Raw genomic sequence first — 19,900 nt, 5'->3', positions numbered from 1 at the left:
GAGTGAATGAGGCGATTCACTGCTCTAGGTTTCCAACTGCAACATCAAATCATTGGATGAATAGATCCTCTCTTCGTTTTCGGTGAAGAAAAACTTTTGGAGAAAAGTTCTTTGTGAGGAAGTATATCGCCAACACCCAGATACAGAGGGGGCCGAAATGACCACCCCACCCCCATGAAAAGTGAAAATCAGATAAGGGAAAAGTGGGGTTTTTATTCGGATTAAGTTTTTCTTCACCCAAGATGAAGAAAGAACGAGTGATTGGTGATGTGATGCTACGATTGGACTCTGGGTTTATTATTAACTCCCTCTTATTGTATGAGATCTAAAATATCCTTCTCTACTCCAATCAGAGAGTCGGGTCACATAATTGAAGAGACTATCTTTACCATGGTGAAAACTCGATCTCTTTTTTTTCTTCTTCGTAGCAAGTCTCATGGTAATACCTGTTCTAAAGTCCTCACCCCCACCCCCACCCCACCCCACCCCACCCCACCCTAATGGTGGTGGTGGTGGTGGTGGTGGTTGTTGTTGATGAAGTGGACAATGAGGTTGCTTAGTATTTGCCATGCTCAGTTTTGAAATGTGAACAATACATTGTAAAACAGGCACTAGAGATCCCAATATTCTCTACTGCTTAAGTGATAACAGATTTTTTTTTTTTTTTAATTGAGAATGTTAAGCAATAGAGGATCTTGTCTCCCATCATCAAGAAAGCCATGCAAAGACACAGAGAGGATATTCCATGGCATTCAATTCCAGAATGATTACTCATACTTCCTTGCCTATCTGCATCCCAGACAAATTGGCCCTTTGCGACAAAGTAAATTCTGTATGAGATAAACAGGTAAATTTTGAAACCTGGTGGTTCCTGCTGTACAGAAGTTGCAATGAAATGAGATTATCAGAGATTTTTTAAATTTTTTTCCAAAAAGTTTGTGCATGCTGCCAGACTATGCATGCCCTCTCACAGTCACAGCAGGACAATTATCCTCTCAGGTTCCCCGCCCGGTACAATTCCTTAGTGTCTCTAATAAAAGGGGGGGTGGAGTGGTGGACCCCACCCAGACAGTGTATTCAAGCAGGCGATAAAGTGGTCATTTCTACCCCCTATGAGAGGAACCATACAAACTGTACCAGGCAAGGAACCTGAGAGGATAAAGATCACAGTCACAGTCTCTCTTCTTCCCTCCCCCTCCCACACCTCTGACACTCTCATTACTCTCTCTCATTACTCCTACTTTCCCAGTTTGAAAAATCGCATCACGCCCTCCAATTGGTGGGGGCATGCAGATACCAAGTCATCCCTAGCTGCCGATCCAACAGACCTTAAACAACAGAAACTTTTACAGAATGGAAATTTTTTTTTTTTGCTTGATTCAATAGTAGACCAGAGCACCAAAAAAACATTCACATTAAACTACACCTTCAAAGTAAAAACAGCTCAAGTTAATTCTTTCACTTTGTTCTTTTTCTTTGGCGGGGGTGTTGTTGGACTTAACAGTTACACTCTATACATGACCAAAATTTGGTTTATTATCAACAGGATCTAATGCCTCAGTCCAGGTATCATTTTTGGGAATAAAGCCTGCAACCTTAACCCCGCAAGTAAATGTCTGATAAGAGAGAGGTGCTCATGATGGATGCCAACCCAAAACAGATTGATACTCGGGAGAAGAATCATGTTCAGGATCTCACCAAGTTCCGAATTCTGATCAATCGCTAATAAAATGGCTTGGCAAGCCAATAAATTTAGAGCAACATGGACTCTGGATTCTCGATGTAGCCTTTAAATGCTTTTAACCACTCAGCATCAATTGCACCTAAACAGAATAACATGAAGATTTTAGGTTTTAACATTTTAACAAATGATCAAAGCTCTTACCCGTAACATAAGAATTATAAATGACAGGCACATACCATCAATTACACGGTGATCACAGCTTAGAGTGACTGACATAAATGTAGCGAAACTGAATTGATCAGGACTGGCCCCAGGTACAACTCTCTTCTCAGCTGCTCAAGACCAAATTAAGGTCAGGACAATTATAACAAAACCAATACTGGCCCCAACAAGCTAACAGAAAAGGACAAATACAACAAGTGTAACAATGATGAGCAGTGAAGCATACCAGACCCAACAGCGAGAATACCCGCTTGTGGAGGATTGATGATGGCACAGAACTGCTTAATTCCAAAAGGCCCGCCCAAATTAGACACACAGTAAATGTGCCTCCCTGAAAATATAAGCAAAGCAATATTTAGACAACAAAATTATGAGGCAACTGATAAACCACCAAGAGTTGATGGGGAGATACTCAAAATGCAAACATCACCTCATAGTCTTCAGGTTTCAAGCTGTTGTCCTTTGCTTTTCCAGCCAGTTGTTTGACTTCTTCAGCAATTTTAGATAATCCTTTCTTGTCGGCATCCTGTGAATATAGAATATGATTTCTCAAGTGCCATGACCTACTAAAAGAAGAAAATAAAGAATGAAGTTGTTTAAAACTGCTGAAAAGATTCCATGACTGACCCTAATAACGGGGACATACAATCCATTATCTGTCTGCACAGCTACATTGATATTAATATGGTGATACCTAGATCAGTAGTCATAGCCAACTGTTATTAAATATATGTGTATTATAAAGGACAAAAGTACAATGCTTATTATGTCATACTCACTGCCGGATGTAGTCATTCGTCCAAGAACTATTGCACTGAGGAACTTTACGAAGAGCCAAAGCAGCAGCCTGAAATTTCAGTCCCACAGAAGTTATTCTTTATCAGGGAATACTTGGGATATCAATGTACTTCTTGAACAACATGGAGTTACCAAATCACGAGTGGCGAGTGTAAACATTTTAGTTAAATAAACATTACTACATCATTGAGATATTGATTGCACTGAGGAACTTTCTAAAATTTAAAAAGGAAAAAATCTATATCAGACAAGGCCCAAAAAGGTAAAAAAATGCTACCCAAAGAAAGACTTCTACACCCAAAAGGAGGAGGGAAGGGGGCGGGGGGGACCAGATGTAATTTATTACTCAATCTTTTGATTCAAAAGACCAAGATAGCAGTTTGTGATCACATTTCAACTTAAACTTATCTTGGAAGTCCTTAATGATAAGACAGGCAGTCCAAAGAAAAAAAGGACAACATTTATTATTTCCTTAACTGTGTTACATCTAGTTTTCTGATGCATCACAATTTGAGCGAATTTTGACTTGATAAGATTAAAAATCCCATTTTTGCACAAAATCCTAATAGTAAACTACACCAAAGGACTGGAATAGTCAGGACCTTTATTACAAGATCATTGACAGAAATCCGCTTCCCACCATATGCTTCCTGTAGGGAGTTAAGTTGGCTGCGCAAGCTGAAGCAGACAAATGAACCAAAGATTAATAACGACTAACAACAACTCAGATAACAATGAGAAATCATAAATAGAAAACAAATATATTAATGAATGCAGCAATTAAACTCACTCCATAAGTTTGTCAACACAGGTGTCTACTGTTAAATAATAATGAGGATTCGTTTGTTTTGAAAGCAATAAGCGTGAAGCTGTGATCTGCAAAAGAGGCAAAGTAGATAATAAATTTCAATTTTGAGCACAATAGAACATACAGCAGGGAAGTTTTAGACATTTACTTTTCTTATCTGGGAATGTGGCATGTCCATGTAGTCTATTTCTCCTGCTATGGCAGTATCTTTAGCCTTGGAAACTGGTGCATGGGCTCCCTTTTTGCTAGAAGCTACATGGTTAAAATACATGATAAAGATGCCGATTAAATATCAGCTTTTAAAAATGTTCTAAACAAATTGAAAATAGACAGTGATGTGCTTAAATGCAAAGTAATCAGTAATCAGTTGAAGTAATCCATATTCAACAAGTACAAGGTGCTACAAGGAATTGAAAAATCTATAGCTAGCAGCACATTTCCTTCAAGTCAAAAGAAAACAAAATTCTAGCAGAATTTCAATGGTTAAAGACTAATAACAAAATATATCATGAATAGCCATTGGATCTTGAAAACATATGGGGAAAACTACCCAGGTAATCTTCAATATCAGCCTTCACAATGCTTCCATCAGGACCAGTTCCTTTGATGTTTGAAAGAGGTACCTATCCCAGGAAAGAAGAAAGTTTGAGAGAAAAGGAGAAAAAGGAAAAGCAATATCAAAATATCCCCTAGAAAAAAGTCAACAGGATACGAATCTGTTGTTCAGAAAATAAAAGGAAACGAGCTCTGGGTTTTATAATAATTGCTAGTGCAGAAACTAAAATGACTAACATTGTGCTCTTCTGCCAACTTTTTTGCAAGCGGACTTGCAAAAATACGATCTTTTGCTGGAGGAGCTTCACTAGGCTTAGCAATCTTTTGTTCAGGTGGACTGACAGGCTCCTCCACTGCCTTTTTTGTGGGAGGCGTAGCATCAGATGACTCTTTTACTCCATCAGAAGAACCAGATGTTGAGGGTTCGTAATCTTTAAATTTCTCTATATCATCCTCTTCTTCAACAGTAATGGCAATCACCTAATTAAACACAAATCAGATTTCCAGGGTTAAAATACAACATTAGGATAATAAGAATACATATTATTCAAAAAATTTCACCATAAAAGAACTGAAGGTCGTATAACTTATAGGTGGCTAATTACAAATAATTTAGACTAATTATTTGGAAGACTAGTGAGAGACCATGATGTCAGTATGTCACATGGAAGCATGTGGTAAAGTTGTTCCAGGAAAAGACTGATACATGGGGATAATTGCTGTGGCCTTGTGGGGAAAAGATGCATGAGTTTAAGAACATCATTTCATTGATTTTGGATGACCATATAATATATCAATTATAAAGCGAACAGTAAAGAGGCAGATACTAACTACTTAGAAAGTAGGTATGGATGAGAAAGGGATGGGATGGGAAATCATTCCTGCGCATTCTGAGATTTTCACTATTTCTCTAGGACTTCATAGAAACCAGGAAAAATCACAATGTGTCTGATACTGAGTTTTTCAGCTAGAGCTTCAACCAGTCAGTACAATATGACAGTTTTTTCAGCTAGAACTTCCATCAGGACCAGTTCCTTTGGTTTCACACAAGAACTAAAAGTCTAAAACTATTCAAATGGTCAAAAACAGAATAGGAACAAAAAATCTAATACACTAGTATGACAGAGATGACAGTTTCCTGCAAGTTGATCCATATGACACAGTTAAAATGACTACCTCACCAACTTTAATATCTTTTGACCCATCTCCACGAATTATTTTAGCAATATAACCCTCCTCCATACATTCCATCTCAACTGTAGCTTTGTCCTTGGAAAAAACCAGAGAAACAAAAGCCAGGTCTATGAAACAAGATATCCACTTCAATGATAGAATTTGAACTAACAGATGGTAATAAGAACCATACAGTTTCAACTTCACATAGTACTTCACCTGGTGAAACTTTATCACCTTCCTTTTTCAACCACCGTGCAATGTTACCCTACATTTCAAAGGACCATGTAATGAGGAAAGAATAACATGAAACTATTGCAAACTTACAAGAGAAAAAGTACCTAGGTTTCACAATCTTAATGTCCTCAGATGCATTGCAAATTGCATACCTCTGTCATTGTAGGAGAGAGTGAAGGCATTCCAATCTCTTGGTGTGGAGGAATCCCTGAAATCACATTCCAACAGCTATATATAAATTCAATGGTGGAGTTTGTACCATTATCTTCAATGAGTAATAATGGTAAAGAAAAACCAAGCCAAAACAACCACATATGACCAAGAAATTAACCATAATATGATAAGGAACAACTTCTAATGCTGTCAATATCAAAGACCAAGTAGGGAAAAAATGAATTACTTTAGACATAATAAAAATGTGTCCAAAAATGGTAGGCCAATGATCGGTCTCAAGGAAATTTATGTTTTCCTACTTTCATATTATCATTTCCCATTTGCTTAGCAAAATTGTTACTCTAACAAGTTCCACCAAAAAAAATGAAATGGAATTTTTTAACTACACAGGGATTAACCACTTAGTTATGATTATGACAAGAAGAGACTGGTCATAAATGGAATAGAGTTCCAAGATGTTGGAGGCTTTCCAAAGGTCTCAGTGGCTGGATACCATTCATCATCAATTAGGAGTAAGATAAGTTATTTTGTATATTCTGTCTATGGTCATTACTCATATGTACTGTACTTTTTTTTTGAAGAGCTACAGTCTGATCAAATTGCAACTGTTACATCATTTTCATCAAATAATACTTTCTTGCCTCCCCCCCCCCTCCAAAAAATAAATAAATAAAATAATCCTAGAGATTAATTTTCTTAATAGTGGGCGGCGAAGAGGGGAGGAACTGAATCAACGAACCCCAGAGCAGAGTGACAGTTTATTTAACTCCTCGAACCCCTTAGATTTGTCAGATATGTTGAAGTATATCAAGAGGAATACAGAAAGCAAAATACCAAATCCATAATCCCCAAAGCATACCTGAATCTGTTGAAAAACCTCTTCTTGGGTAGGCCTGTGAACTGATAAAGGGGAAAAAAAAGTAATCAAACATTTGCAGACACAGTCATCAAGAAAGGATATCAATAAGTGAGATGGTGAGGCCACAACAGACCATGGAGAGCCATTTTTAAACACTGAACCAGCCACTGGAATGCTCATTCTCATTGCAGTTTTAGAGAAATTTCCCTTTAGTCTCCCAGACAAAGACACCTTAAAACAATGGCATATGTTATTTAGAATCAAGTATCTATAGACTCCTAGTTCAGAGAATCAACAAATTTAGTGTAACTAAATTAAGAAAGAGCTGAAATGAGTAAAAGCAGGAGGGTTCCAATCACCATGAACATGTCAAGATGCTCAGCTCTACAACTGTAGTTGGATCGGTTGATCATACTAGGAATAACACCAAGATACCAATTACCATCCTTCTTTCTATACAAATAATCATGTTGATGACTCTTTAGAAGATCTGGCAGAGGAATATAAGAATACTTTTAACAAATAGTATTAAAAAATTATCTACCAAAAAAAATTAAAAAATTTATGAACATTGCGGATTCCAAATATTGACCAAGCCCCATCAAGCCAATGCATTAAGAAATGACAATGCAAGCATAACAATTACTTAGAGGAGAAAATTGGTTGCTGATCTTAGGACATGATATTTTATATCTGATGCAATCAAGAGGAAAGGCTTTGTTTTCACAATTTTAAATGCTTTCAGTGTCTTACTATCCCTTGCTTTCTTGAGAAATTAAGTTCTAAGCCAGTTCAAATTTCCTACCTATGAGATTCTAGGCCAATTCACATTTCTTACCTATCTCCCCTCTTAATGTCATAGCCATAGCAAGATATCTAAAAAAACAAGCTCCTCAACATGTGCCACAATAACCTCAGCATAAAATAGAAAATCTGAGCTTCAAACATTGAGCTGAACAGGAAGGATGGAGAGACCCACCCGCAGAAAGGCGTATTTGGAGGCATAGAACTTACCTGAGGGCTACTTTTCTGGAAACAGGGTCAGGACTTGATTGTACTATATTTTAAAGGGGGGGGGGGCACAATGCCAAGGGCAGAGGAGACTAATGGCCAATTCATCATGAATTGAGAAGTACAAAAAAGTTGAAGATGACCAAGTGGTGCTTGGGAAGGTGGATTAGTTTAGGGTTGATAGTGAGTCCTAGAATCGAGGATCTTGTGGCTACAAGAGGACAGCACACACAATGAAGACCACTAGTGATGGATGATAATGAAGGAGAAGGTGGAGAAGCAGATATAGTGTAAGGAAAAGACTGTGCGTGTACAAAATTGGCATAAGACACCAATGCTTTCCAGAACCCACTGCATGCAAATTCCTGGAGCATGGATTCAGCTTTTATGCCAGTTGTTGGGCAAAGAAATGTGTAAGTTTTGCAGAATTTACAATAATGAGGAGGTTTGGTGACAACGGAGAAACTAATGCTACTTTGTCTTCCCATTTATATCAACATTGGAGCACAGATTCTGCTGCTTCTGCTCATTCAGTCAGACGCATATGGGCATAGACCAACAAAGACATGTGTTTGTGCATAATTTTCCCAAGTAAATGTGCATACAACCACATGGTCATGCATGCAGTGACAAATACATATCCCATCTTCAACCAACAACATACACTTGGAAATACATGATTGTGTGTGGAAATTACACCAATTCGAGAACAAGCATGCGCATGAAGACCCTGACATCCATGCATGCACTCACAAATGCAACTGGGACATGCAGAACTATATGCAAACATTATGCACTCACAAATGCAATTGTGCATGCAGAACTACAGCAAACGTTACACTACACTATTTAGTTCATTCAAGTAAAAAATAGAAAAAAAGAATGAAAGATCAGCATCACAAAAACCAAATACTGTGCAAGACAGCTCCTATTGACTAGAGGTTGAGAAAGATCTCAATTCATTGCAATTGGCTAGTTACCATCTCTTTGGCCAATGGAGAGGCGAGTATCTTTAGAAAACCAACGGACGAGAATAGCAGACTCATTTCGTAGTATGTCTGGAGCATTGCGTAACTGCAAAATTCAAATTACACTGCTTAATAATGAAGCATTAAAGAAGGCATACCCAGTGCCCAAGGCTCCCAACACTGCAGGGTCTGGGGAGGGTCATAACGTACGCAGCCTTACCCCTGCTTTTGCAGAGAGGCTGTTTCCAGATAATAATGAAGCATTCTATTTCCATATAATTGACAGCATATTTTAAAGATATGAAGAACAGTTGAGTAGCAAAATCAAATTACGATAAAAATGTGTAGTTACAGAACTAAGCAAATTTTACAAAAGAATTGAACAAACGACGATATTGAAAGGCCTATAAAGGAAAACTACGAAAAACAAGTTTGAGCATATCATTTCTAAACATGGCAATTTTTGAATCAACACAGAAGTATCAGGGATTCTCTTACGTGACATCTAAAAGCAGTTTTTTCAAAGAAAAGGTCAAGCAAATTGGAAATTTGTCCATTTAAATATGACTGCAAACTCATAGAACTCGGGTTTTTGAGCACAATACTTTCAGAAGATTGAAGTTATTATTGGTGGGAACTATTGTTTGGAAAAATAAATAGCATGCTGTCAAATCCAAGTTTCACACACTAATGAGAAATAAATGTATATCCCAATCAGGAGCACTAATACTGGAATCTAGACATATGAAACTTTGGGATTAGAGTATGTAAGTAGTGGGCTAAGAATGTTTTATTAATCAGGTGGACAACCTTTAAGATGTCACAAGTACAAGCAATTTGCAGAACGGATATATGAAGCGTCCCAAAAAGTGCATTGAATGAATTCCCACAACCTAAAAGGGTAAGTGAACATCATTGGTTTCTGAGAAGCCAATTCCAAAAGGGTGCACTGCTTGAATGTTGACGACGAATGAATAGTGCATAGTGTATATGTTCCATGTATAGCATGTAGCATGTGATGAACACTGCCCTCAGTGCCCCTTGAATCATAATCCATAATTTCTTGATGTAAAACCGTACATGCCTTCCGGAAATCAAAGTTTTTCTAAGTTAAACAATGAGGTTTGGTAGCAGATTCTTTCAGAGATTAACCAAATTTTCAGTTCAGGCAGTCCCTTGGAACCTACTAACATGAATTTGGAACTGTTGAAGCTCCCCGATCAACATGACAACTCACTGCCAACAGGGTGGATCCTGCTCCTATCATGAACCGGGTTTCTTTTACCATTTGGAAGTGAAATTCCATTGATTGGCAAATGTTTTAGATCAGATACGGCATGAACAAAGTTTCCTAGTTTTATGCAGAATCCCAAAAGGTTCTCGGTGAGATCGTCCTTGTTGAATTACAGAATTTAATATCAAAATCGTCAATAAGATTACCGTACATATGCTTACACATAAATGCCAAAAAAAAAAAAAAATTTTGAAAAAGAAAGGGAAAAATACTTGGGTTTGATTTAATAATACCTTTCTGGAGTGACTAAGAAGAAGTGTTGCGTACGTCATGATCTTGGGTTCCAATCGGGAACAACCCAACAATGAAAGATGACGAAGAAACTCTTGTCTTGCCTGCAATACAGTAGTAAGAATTGAGAAGGAATTGTAAGGGCAAGCAGCAAGAACTTTCCGCTAATTGAGGGGTAGATGAGATCGCAGGCGGAGAGCTTCCTCACCTAACGACTAACGGTAGAGAGAGAGAGAGAGAGCAGTCCAAGGACCCGTGTTTTCACAGACTACTGGTTTTGGCATTTTTTAATTTGAGCAGGAGATCGCTGCTTGTCTTGTAGCCCCGGCACCAGCACGGGCCAGTGAAAGCACGCACAGTGGTATCAACCTGGATTTCAGAAGGGGGTTGGACGGTAGCTGCAGAGGCCATGTGCATCATGTGGGGTCCTCTGTACCACATGGCCTCTGCAGCGCTGCACGATGCGTTACACCACCGTGCTGTAACAAAAGAGGATATCGAACACGGTTTTAGTGCATGGTATCGGATTGGGTATCAGTCACCTGATATGATACCGATATGGTATCAAAACAGATCAGCTGTATCAGATAGATTTACCCATGAAATAGGTTTTTTTACCATATTACCCCTTGTTCGTAGAGTATCACTAATACAATATCGGGATCAGTTACTTGCAAAACCGATACCAAATGATACAATATTGATACCTCAAACCATGAATGTGAATTTTATTTTTCCCGGAGGAGGGTTTTCTACAAGGACAATAAAAAAAGACATCAACACACTGCAGCAATAAGGGGTTGAAAATGATTTTGTCTATGTGAGATCTACATGGTCAAAATATTAGAGAGCGTATCAGTGTGAGTATGACCCCCATTGGTTTTAATGTAAGAAGGGTGTAAAAGAATATGTACAAAGGCGATGGACCCTTTTGGGCCCTTTTTCACTTCTTGTTGCATATTTCTCTCTCTACACGATGGATCGAGATCCTCTATGGTGCGGGGGTGCACTAGACGATTGCACCCCTAGAGCTCAACACGTGGTTGAAGTGTTGATCAGATGGTGAGGATGGATACGCACCACCGAACTGGATGCACATACGATAGAGGGAAGGATTTTCAGCTTGATGATGGGCATCCATCCGAACAGCACCTCAACCCCAGGAACCCCCACTTAGTAGAGAAGCCTCTCTCTCTCTTTCTCACACACACACAAGCAGCCTACCACTCCCGGCCCCGCCCCCGCCCCCGCCCCATTCACATGAAACCGCTTAAAGCTATAATCTGCATAGAATTTTAAAACACCGTACAAGGGGGTTGGAGAAGTTTAACTGTTTAAGTGCGTCTGTTCATAGCAGTAACCTATCTACCTAAACATTTTTCTTTTAACCAAAGCATTGACTTGAATTGTAGGCATGACCCAATTCTTAGTTATCTCACATATACAAATTACAAACAAGAATGTGGAAAGCTTTCCTTCACACCTTCTCCTGTGGAAAATGGTTCACCCAAACCATCTAGGGTTATTATTATTCCCCATACTAAACAAGGTCGAAGCTACCCCTCCTTCATAATAATGCCTATCCTACTCGTGATGACTCACAGGTGAAGGGATTCTCCTTCACCATGGGTGAAAGGAATCTCAATCCAACAAGAATTATTCCTCTGGTATAATCATTGTTTCATCCTTGCATGGTACACAACATTGTGGTGCCTCTCTGGTGCGCTCCCTTCAACAATACAACTTCATATCATTCCACTTATCAACTCGCACATCATGCCATCAATAGACACTTAAACCCAGATATGCAGAGGGAAGGAAGAGAGTGAGATGCAACGGCGATTGCAACGACGGGTTGGGTAAAGAGAGACTATAATAGCAGTGGAGAAAATGAAGTTGCAACAACAGACGGGTACAACTGAGATGCAAAAAAAGGAAATCCGAGGATCAACACCCAACTGGTGTATAGATCCTTCCTCTCCCCTATGTTTTTTTTTTTGTTTTGATGGGAAGCATTCTTATATTACTATTAGATAGAGAAAAACATATTTACATCATATAGGAAATGGGGCATTACAGACCTGTTATTTATAGAGAAAGAGGCAAGGGAACGTAGTCTACTAGTCCATATGTTATTCTTAGGTTTAAACTGTACATTTATAAAGTTTGATGTTTTTTATGCTAGTTCAAAAAAGTTTGGTATAAGACGTCATGGAATAGGTAAGTTTTGCTTGGGTCTTCTCCCCTATGTTTTTCTTCTGTTTTTTGATTTCTTGCCAACCAAACATACTCTCACTGTTTTGGCAATGCCTGTATTGCTCATCTAGATGATTCAATATTAAACAAAGTGGTATTTGTCACCCATTGAAGAAAGCGATCTCATTGACCTTGTCCCATTTACATTATTAGAGTCTGATGTACATTGACCAATCACTGCCGAAGAAAAAACTATGTGAGTTCTCAAAATTTGCAAATGCATATCGTATGGAGAAACATAATGGACTAAGATCAGTAATGCAGGACCCTGGTAGAGCTTCACAGTGTCAAGAACCCATAATTGTAGAAAAGAAATTCCATTTCCATGCAAGTATTATACATTTGTACCCAATGGAACCACCGCTAATTGTCAGTCTAATTGGTTGCTCACTTTATCGGCAAACCAAAGGTCAACATTGAACTGGAAACAACGGCATAATGCTAAATGGTAATGAGTTTCAGTTTCAGAACAGCCAGCAATCAAATTCATTTTGGTCCATACACAAGAAGTTCATAAGCAAAGGCACAAGAAGTAATTGTTAGAAAAGGCAACAAAGGTCTTCAAAGAAGCCTTTTTTTTTTTTTTTTTGGGGTAGAATTCAAAGAAGCCATTTTACCAGAAGATAAAGAGGTGATTGACTGCCATTATGCAATCATATTTGTGAAAGGACACATACCACAGATGGAAACAAAAAGAACAAGCAGAGAGATGTTTACAACAGAAGGTTCAGGAAGTATTTTCTGTAAGCCAAACTTACTTCAGTTCCAGCCACAGATTCAAAGGCGCTCTGACACTTCATGATAGTTTCAAGCATCTCAGATTACAAATGACTCAAAATTCTGTTACATGCAGAGAAAAATCTCATTCCAGGTTGCCAAGTAAAGAAACAAAGAAAAGATAAAAAGCAAAGTGAGATAAAGCAACCAATGAGGATTCAACAACCAAATACCCAAAATAATATGGCTAGTCCAAACCGTAAAATCATTCTGAGCCCAAACTACAAGAGGACAAGCCCAAGCTCTGATGGTTTCAATGCATTTCTTATTCGATAGTTGTACAGATAGTAGTGGAGCTGCCCATCACCCGGCCCAAATTTCAGTTCCTTCAGGAAAGACTCATTGTGCATGATATCTAATGCATTGAAGACATCGTAATCCTTGTGTTTTGCCACGATAAGTGCATCATTCATCAGTTGAAGCAACGGAGTCTGCGTGGAAACATTATAGTACGAATAAGCAGCCTTCAGAGTTGAGTAATTCTGGTTACCAAGTATAGATGATGGAAGTGTGTAGAAGCTGCAGAAATCAGTAATCTCATGAGTATCTGGACTCTCAACCAAGTAGCTATCCACAACATTTTCTTTATGAAGTAGCCAGTGTTCGACATCATTCTCATCAAAATCAGGTGCAACGATAAACTGACTCAAGTAGTTCCTAAGCAGTCGGGTTACGGCAGGTACATCACGTAGCTCCATTTTCCTGAACCCCGGGGTAACTGTTGACTCAGGCAACTTATAAAGCTTTATCGTTCGGCTCATTGTCATCCTTGCTCCAAGTCTAGAGAAACCAACATCAATAAGTTTTTTTGGGTTCAACGACCTATGCCAATATTGGCAAGTTGACATTGGTGTTGGAAGAACAACTCCAGCTGTATAAGCCGCTTGCCAAATATTTTCCAGGTGCACCCTCCTCGTAACCTCCTTAATCATAACAGGTGCAAGCCTCTTTGATCTAAGCTTCTTATGAACACACAAGAAATTAATTTCGGCCATGATAACAACATCATCCCGGACCCTGATCCTTGCAGGGACACCTGTAATGAAAGCAACCAGCTTCTTTGAAACCTTAACTCGTACGCCAATGTGCCAACTCTTGAAATAACCAGGAGGGCGAAGAGCCCATCGAAGAAATTCCTTTGAATAATTAAATCTGAACATGTTCTCATCATCTTCAACATAATTGTTTGTTAGGAGGTTGTATATCTCCGTGCAGGTATCTTCACTGTCAATGTCGCAAGTGGTCCACTCATATGGACTTGGAAGATTATAAGGTTCTTGTTTAACTTCAGATAAGGGCGTTGGCTGTTCAATTGGACCTTCAGGTAAACTAGTGTCTCCAAGATCTTTGAATTGACCAACTGGTTGGGTTTCCCAGAACTTATGTTTCTTCGCTAGAGAAAGTGAATCTTGAACTCTTCGGGCTACGGCATCAATTGAGCTATCATTCTCGGGAGGTGGATTCACATCAGGGATAGGCTGTGGGTTCTCACCAGGAGAACCAGGTGGAGAATTGCTACCAACCATCTCAATAATCAATCCAGAACAAGGTGTTCTGTAGAAAAACGAGAATTTTATGTTCCAACAATAAGTTAGTCAGCTCAAATCGGATTGAAGACTACCGGAAAACTAAACAAAAAAATACACACACATGGATTTTTAACACTCTAAACAAAATCAACCAGTATATTAAGTACTCTTTATGTAAACAAAGAAAATTGACCCTCTAGAACCAATACACAAACAAAAGTCCTTTTAATTTGCAAATCTTTTCTCTGAGTCTGCAGATCCCAACCAATAATGCCACCCATTTGAAGGGAGGATGAACATGCTTTCTGCTGTAGGGTAAGGAATCACCTGTTCGTGGAGCCTACCTTCATATCATATGCTAGGCTTTCACTAGCATTATATAAGCCTATGTTAGTCCCCCACTACTACTATGAATACATTCAATAATACATATGGGTACTTCAAAGAAAAGAGCAACTCAAAGACACATCAGTGCATGTGCTACAGCCAAGTTATACTAGCAATTGGCAAGCATAATTATTTCATTTCTTTTTTCAATCTTCCAAAGAAAGAAGAAATGAAGAATAGGATGACATGAGATAGTGGACCTGAGCATACAACCCTCATAAAACAAGTCACAAATGCAAGAAAAATACCTAAGAGTCCCAACTATGCTCTACAGTTATGTCAAAGCAAAAAACATTATATGAAAGTCACTAGGGTACCTGTCCGAAGAATTCCATCTTTTGTTACTGTTACATTAAAGCATGAAACTTCACCAAAAAAAAATAAAAATTAAAGCATGAACTGAACATCTCAAGGACAAACATGCAACGGTACTGATAAACACCATGTCTAGGAGGCTCATGCAATTAAAAAATGATATAATTAGATTACAGAGACACAATTTCAACATAACAGACAAGGTGCCTGGATATCCTAAACATTTCAATTTTTAAGACAGCTATGAAACAAGTAAATGAAGAAAAATAGAATTGAAGCTTCCTCCATCTATGCTAGGAAATTGGATAGCTACTTCACCTAGAACAGATCCAAATGCATATGACTAGATGGTTCCCAAACATCAAGTCAAGTCAAACAGTATATGGGCAAAATACCATTTGTAATAGGAGTGTCAGGGTGTGTAACAGGCCGTACTGGGCCGGGTTTTCCAAAACCCTAGCCCAACCCTAGGTCCCACCCAGGCCCAGGACGAGCCCAGCCCAGATCGACCCTGACAACCCTATTTTTTCCATTTCAAGGCTAGGCAGGGTTGGACTAAACCTGGCTCGCCTTTTTTTGCCATTTTTATCCCTATATATACTAAATAAAGGGGGGGAAATTGAGACATCACCAACACCAACATTCTAAAAAATATTGTTGCCCTGTTGCAATAAATCAAGAAAATACAGACCCATAATATATCAATAACATGTAAATATAGACATGGTTTGATGGATGGATGCATGAGAAAGAAATAATTTCTGTTGAGTACAAAAAAACAGCAAATGTTGAACAACGTATCACCATGGATTGGACAAGGTTACACTACCTTAGCATATGTTGAACAAGACCATGAAACAGACATCTCACTGCTCTTCGAGGACACATTCAGTTTGTAGCGGAGTTTGCCATGAGTTTCGGTTGGCAAAATTAAGTATTATCCTTAAAACCTTTAATCATCTAGAGAGTTGATGTCAAATGTGTTGAGAAACATGCATAGCTCGCTGCATCATTATTCAGCTAGTTTCAACCCTCTGACCTAGCCAGTTGGCCGACCCACAGATTTAAATCTACCTTTGAGAGATCAGTTTGTACTAATATCTTGAATGGCATAACCTATTGCCAATTTGATAGGCCAACGAACATGGTCAAACTGAACCTCCAACTAACATGTGCAAGACCATTTTACACTCGATCATTCTTATGTCATTCAGAGTTCAATTCAAAGCAAAATGTTCTTCAAATCAAGATCATTAAGGTTCCTAATGAAAAATTGTTTCCAGATCAACTCCTCCTCTTCTAACACAGTTGTTAATCGATAAATTCTTCTCTGGAATGATTTTTTTTTTTTTTCCTTTTTTTTTGTTTTTTTTTTGGGGGGGGGGGGGGGGTGTGGTCCAGCAGTCAACTTGGTGTATAATAATTGGCTTTTAATAATAATGAGGTAAGATCCTTCTGAGGGTTAACTCGGCAGCTAACCTATAAAATTTATAAGCTGAAGATTACAATACCTATTCATTGGGCCAATCTCATGTTCTGCCGAAACGATCTCAGTTCATTAATTTCTTAGGTTCCTGAACCATTTGACATCCAGCATTCTATCTCCCATAAAATTCAAACCTAAAATGTTTTCAGGTCTATAGAAACACTAAAGAATCTAAATCTCGATCAAAGAAGTACTATGTTTGAAAAAATAAAATAGTTAGATGAATAAACACTTTCCACACAAATCAATGGTCATCCTTCTACGCATTATCAGAAGCATTGGAAAAAAATAAACAGTTCCAATATTGAATCCTTCATATACACGGGTGATTGATCAAAAGGTGAAGAAAATCAGATTTCACCGTTTCAGGAAATGGGCGCATAGCAGGCGGGTTTGAGAAAAGAGGGAAATAATAAATAAAAGGGGTTGCGGAAACCCAAAGAACTTTGAATCAGATTTTAGAACCAAACCCTTCAATCTCAAACATGGAAATGCAGGAAAAAACGTTAGACATTCCGAATCAAGATTTTAGAGACACTCGTTATAATGATAACCTTGAACCCAACGAAAAAGGGAAACTAAAAGGGATAACAAAACCGGGTTATTATTTAGGGCTGGAAATCGATTGAATGTAAGATTGAAAGAAGAGAAAAGAAGAGAAAAGAAGAGAAATTTGGTAGATGATCGATACCTGGATTTGATGGATATCACCAAGAACTAGAGTCTTCGAGGTTGACCTAAGAACCAGAAAGCTTTCCCTACTGCAAGAAGGTGAAAGCATTTCGATAGATGTTTTATTATGCTACGAACTTATGGTGAACCTGGTGGCAGCCAGTCCGCCATCGTGAGTGGGAATATTAAAATTCTTCAAACCCTTTTTTATTTTTTTTTGGATTTTTTTAACATTTGTGATTTTGTGTGATTTTAAGTTATCTTTTAGGAGAAATGTTCTCTCTGTGGGACGCAGGGGCCGTCCAGACTCTAGACACATGGGGGAGGAAATGATTGGTGCGTCCACATGAATGGCAGAATTTTTACCTCCAATGTGTGGATGCGTGGACTTTCATTGGCTGCCGTGTATAGTGTGACCCGTATGTCCCATGCAGAGAACACGACCCCCTGTTTATAAATTTGTTTCTTATTCTATAATTATTTGTTAGGAAACAGAACTCTATCCGAGAGTGTGGCCTACACCAGAACTCCTACGAGATAATCTCTCTCCTCCCATATGAAAAAACATCTCAGCCCCTTATTTTGAAGAGGAGAGAGATACAAACATGGGAGTGGTGGTGAAGGCCACCGTCTCAGACAAAAAACTACTTTTTTTTGTTTATCACTTTATCTTGGTTGTGGAAGGTTTTTCTCGTCTAATGGTTGTTTTGTTTAACGAGGATGACACTTTTGTGTTTTTTTTTTTTGCCAAGTTAATATGGAGGATGGGTTATCTGGTAAACAGTTTTAAATCTCTTGCATGACTTCATGCCAATATATTAACATTAATGAAAACTATGTCTTCTTTAATAAGAATACTCCTTGTTGTCATAAAACCCAGATTTATAATCAACTTGGTATGGAGGAAATGTCTTTCAATTCTCTTGGCGTTCACCTTTATTGGTCTCTAGAAATAATGGTAGATTTTTATCTGATGTGGTTAATCAAGTCTAATAAAAAATTTGGAAGAATGTTTTCTGTGCCGCAGTGCAGTTTGCTCCTAGGCACATGGGCAGCCTGTGCAAGGGGGCAGGGTGGTAATTGCACCCACTCCCATGTGCCTGGGCGCAGTCTGCACTGTGGCACAGAGAACAACGCCCCAAAAATCAGTTTAGTCGTTCAACTCTTATTAAGTCTGTTTTAAGTTTTGTTTTTACTTATTTAATATCTTGCTTTTTATTTCCTAAGACTATTTGTTCTAAATTCTACTCTATTAATGCAAAATTCTGACGAGGAGAGGCTGGCAATACGAAAAAACTCTCTCATCTCTTGGAATGATTGTAGCAAACCCATATCTAAAGGAGGTTTGGGGTTTAGACCAAATTTTGTACATAGTGAAAGCCTTTTAAAGAATCCTTCCAATTAATGAGGTAGACTTGTAAAGGCCAAACATTTTTCACATGAGAGTCTTTTAAGTTGGGATTTCTTTCCAAGGAAAGGTTCTTTGTTTTTTTAAATGGTTTTTCTCATATTATTCCTTCTTTAAAATATCCAGTTTGCTAGAAAGTTTGGAATAGGTTGGCGGTTAATATATGGAAGGACCATTGGCTGCCTAAATGGTCTGATATTTATATTATGCCACTTACTTGGAATTCCTCCCTTAATTACAATAACTTCTAATTTGTTAGTGGTTAGGAATTGGAATCTGACTCTTCTCCAATTAATTTTTCCTAGTCACGACCAAATCTTATTTCAAGGATTCCGCTAGCCTTTTTTTGAACATGATGGTTTTCTCATATGTCCCTACACCAAGAAGGATCAAGATCGTCTCCAAGAAGCCCAGCACCCAGGGTACTGCCAGGGGCATCCAGCGGCTGAGTTGTGCTGCACACATCTCGATGCACGTCTAAGGATGTGTGTGGCATAGTCCAAGCAACACCCTGGGTGTGCTGGGCTCCCTGGAGACGAGCTAAATTCTACTAAGAATGATGTCTCGACAACTAAAGTTGTTGCTCATTTCTTGACTACCCTTTTTTGAGGTGCATGACATCACCTTGGTGGCAATAGACAATCCAATTCTGGGAACATTTGAAATTTTGTATGGCACTCTAAAGTTCACTTCAAGTTTCAAGTGTTCTGTTCGAAACTCTTACATTAGGGTTTATCAACAAAGGATAAGTTGTGTCAATTTTTGCATATTGATGATTATATGTGTATTGTGCAATAAGAGTAGAGAATTAAAGGTTTTCTTTCCCATAGGCCTAGAGAAGTATAACTTTTATTTTTGGGTCAAGTAGAGAAGTATAACGGCTTCATTATTTGTTACATGACATTACATGGGTTAGCCCATATATATAGATTTTTTGGGCAATTTAGTTTAGGCTTTGGAGGAAGTTTAATTGGTTTAGGTTGAGTTTGAAATAAGAAAAAAACCATTCATGCCCTTGATTACTATTTAATGGGAAAAAGAACTCAGTCAAGAAGC

General features: G+C 38.4%; 1 protein-coding gene and 1 pseudogene across 2 annotated transcripts; both read right to left on the bottom strand.

Moving 5' to 3' along the window:
- Nucleotides 1–1,708: 1,708 nt before the first annotated feature.
- LOC122649785 lies at nucleotides 1,709–10,125 on the bottom strand (annotated as a pseudogene).
- Nucleotides 10,126–13,030: 2,905 nt separating this feature from the next.
- On the bottom strand, nucleotides 13,031–19,474 carry LOC122651857 (glycylpeptide N-tetradecanoyltransferase 1-like). 2 transcript variants are annotated; one of them, XM_043845416.1, is made up of 2 exons: nucleotides 19,469–19,474; nucleotides 13,031–14,601 (listed from the first exon to the last, which is right to left on the bottom strand). In XM_043845416.1, exon 2 carries the CDS (start codon nucleotides 14,571–14,573, stop codon nucleotides 13,269–13,271), a length of 1,305 nt encoding a protein of 434 aa, XP_043701351.1. In that variant the 5' UTR covers nucleotides 14,574–14,601; nucleotides 19,469–19,474; the 3' UTR covers nucleotides 13,031–13,268. The 2 variants fall into 2 exon arrangements, with proteins under 2 accessions (XP_043701351.1, XP_043701350.1); XM_043845415.1 differs by lacking the exon at nucleotides 19,469–19,474 and adding an exon at nucleotides 17,456–17,593.
- Nucleotides 19,475–19,900: the final 426 nt, after the last annotated feature.

This window comes from Telopea speciosissima, chromosome 2 (genome assembly GCF_018873765.1).
Source record: "Telopea speciosissima isolate NSW1024214 ecotype Mountain lineage chromosome 2, Tspe_v1, whole genome shotgun sequence".
Taxonomy (NCBI): domain Eukaryota; kingdom Viridiplantae; phylum Streptophyta; class Magnoliopsida; order Proteales; family Proteaceae; genus Telopea; species Telopea speciosissima.
Note: the sequence above shows the minus strand (reverse complement) of the source record. Positions and strands in the feature narration are given on the sequence as shown.

Excerpts from the sequence above, each read along its gene's own strand:
- LOC122651857 (XM_043845416.1), bottom strand. The coding sequence starts at position 14,573 with ATGGTTGGTAGCAATTCTCCACCTGGTTCTCCTGGTGAGAACCCACAG.